This window comes from Penaeus chinensis, chromosome 34 (assembly GCF_019202785.1).
Source record: "Penaeus chinensis breed Huanghai No. 1 chromosome 34, ASM1920278v2, whole genome shotgun sequence".
In the NCBI taxonomy this organism is placed as follows: Eukaryota; Metazoa; Arthropoda; class Malacostraca; order Decapoda; family Penaeidae; genus Penaeus; species Penaeus chinensis.
The window spans coordinates 843,015-845,514 of record NC_061852.1 but is presented as its reverse complement, the minus strand read 5'-3'; the positions used below and the strand labels follow the sequence as shown (position 1 = coordinate 845,514).

Here is a 2,500-nt window from a genome sequence, read left to right as displayed (position 1 = left end):
AATCGCACATGCTTTTGTTTTAATCTTATTATTTTGACAACCTTTCCTTTTTTCTCCCACTTCATTACCTTTTCTTCGCCCTCAGTGTCCCCTTTCTTCTAATTTTCGCGTTACTCCTTTTTTTCTGGTTTGGAGGCCCGTGGAGAGCCTCCCGCCTCCCGCGGACGCTCTTTTGTTCGAGCGAGCGCCGTGTGTTTGGAAGATCAGTGCGGATTTACTTGTTCTCCTTTTAAAGTGCGTTATTCTCAATTTCCAGGTGTCGAAGGAGAAGAATGGGACCAAGGAGGCAGAGAAAACCGATAATAAATTGGTCAAGAAAAATAACAAGGTAAGTTTTTTCTCCCTTGGTTAATGTTACATGTCCATGTGTTTCCCCCAAGGGAATTCTTGAATCCATGATCTTGTGCTCATCTGGCCTTTCTGCCTCTGGCGCTCCAGTAAAGGCTAACAGGCCTCCACGCATTTCGGCTAAACCCAAGGCAGTCTTGGTTAAAAATGTCTGAGAAGGATTACCAGCTCACTTGCTAGATTTTGTAATGGTCTGGTAGCCTTTGCTGGAGTGCTAATTATTTACAATATCACTGCACTCATTCTCATTCTCTCCAACTCATCTCAAACTTTTTTCAACAAAAGTTGCTATGACAATGTGCCCATATCTCACTCTCTCACTCTCACTCTCACTCTCTCTCTATTCTGTGTGCTGTGTGGTGCAGAGGTAGCGTTCTCGTCCAGCAATCTTGCTGACCTGCGTTCGAATCCCTCGCCGCCAGTGGATGGTAACCCCGGCCATTCCTTGCACACAGGGGATAACTTAGAAGCAAAATAAGTCATATCAAGAATATCCTTTGTAAGAAATGGAATCAAATTAAGCCTTAATTGAGGAATCAAACCTCGCATTCTCTCACTCGTTCTCTCATTCTCTCCCTCTCTCTCCCTCTCTCTCCCTCTCTCTCCCTCTCTCTCTCCCTCTCTCTCCCTCTCTCTCCCTCTCTCTCCCTCTCTCTCCCTCTCTCTCCCTCTCTCTCCCTCTCTCTCTGCGAGGAAAGTTAATCATGTTCTCTCTTCCAGCCTCAACCCAGCAAAGAGGATGAGCCTCTCCTTCGTGAGAACCCTACCAAGTTTGTCATTTTCCCCATCCAGTTTGAGGACATCTTCAAGATGTACAAGAAGGCTGTTGCGTCATTCTGGACGGTTGAGGAGGTTGACTTGTCAAAGGTAATTTTGCTGTGATTTATTTTCATATTGGTATTGGAAGCCTATTTTTCTTATTTTTTATTGATTAAATCTTAAATATTCTAGATGGTTGAAGGTTTTGTCCAAGTTTCCATATTTCCCAAAGGTACCAGTTAAAATTAAAAACCAGAAATGTAGGACATGATTGGTAGTATTAGGGAAAAGTGCATATATAATTACCAAATATTTAATCTACATCAATTTAACTATTAAATGTTCTATAACTACTCCTTCTGTTCTTTTTTCAGATCTGCTACTTTTTATGCAATTATCCATAATCTGTTCTCTTCTGTTTCACTACAGTTCCCCTAATGTAGCCTCTCTTTACAGGACTTAGCTGACTGGGAAAAGTTGAAAGATGAAGAACGACACTTCATTTCTCATGTTCTTGCTTTCTTTGCTGCCTCGGATGGCATCGTTAATGAAAACTTAGTCGAGCGATTTTGCCAAGTTAGTATTTCTGTTGTCTCCTCAACTATTGCTATTGTGTTCTATTTTGTGTGTGCACTCCAGTCTTTGTGCATATGAATAAAAATGAACATGTATGTGTATTTATTATGACTACTCATAGATGTTTAAAATGTGTGTGATATGAGTGTTAATATTTACAGGCACATTTAATCAGACATGAAATATTTTAATAAAAATTATTTGACATTGGCTCATCTTATGACATTGATGATAATTAGAAAATTTACTCTTTTGCAGGAAGTCCAAGTTCCAGAAGCACGCTGCTTCTATGGTTTCCAGATTGCAATGGAGAACATCCACAGTGAGATGTATAGCCTTTTGATTGATACATATGTTAAGGACCCTACTGAACAGGCAAGGTTGTTCAATGCAATTGAGACCCTACCATGTGTGAGGAAGAAGGCTGACTGGGCCCTTAAGTGGATTGCTCATGAGACAGCCTCATATGCTGAAAGGATAGTTGCCTTTGCTGCAGTAGAGGGAATTTTCTTCAGTGGTTCGTTTGCTGCTATTTTTTGGCTAAAGAAACGTGGTCTTATGCCTGGTTTGACTTTCAGCAATGAATTGATCTCTAGGGACGAGGGGCTTCATACTGACTTTGCATGCCTGATGTTCAAACATTTAATAAATCGTCCTTCATCTGAGAGAGTCCGGGAGATTATTCTAGATGCTGTAAAGATTGAGCAAGAGTTCCTGACAGATGCCCTGCCCTGCAACCTCATTGGCATGAACTGTGTCCTCATGAGGCAGTACATTGAGTTTGTGGCTGACCGATTGCTCTTGGAACTGGGATCCG

General features: G+C 41.4%; 1 protein-coding gene across 1 annotated transcript in view; it reads left to right on the top strand.

Annotated features, from left to right (window-relative positions):
* Positions 1-2,500, top strand: part of LOC125043592 (ribonucleoside-diphosphate reductase subunit M2-like) — a 3,631-nt gene that overhangs the window by 323 nt on the left and 808 nt on the right. The window contains exons 2-5 of the mRNA XM_047639815.1: positions 257-328; positions 1,069-1,215; positions 1,564-1,683; positions 1,942-2,500. The exon at positions 1,942-2,500 is cut by the window's right edge and continues 808 nt beyond it. Coding sequence (XP_047495771.1) covers positions 257-328; positions 1,069-1,215; positions 1,564-1,683; positions 1,942-2,500 — 898 coding nt within the window. The remainder of the gene's footprint in view (positions 1-256; positions 329-1,068; positions 1,216-1,563; positions 1,684-1,941) is intronic.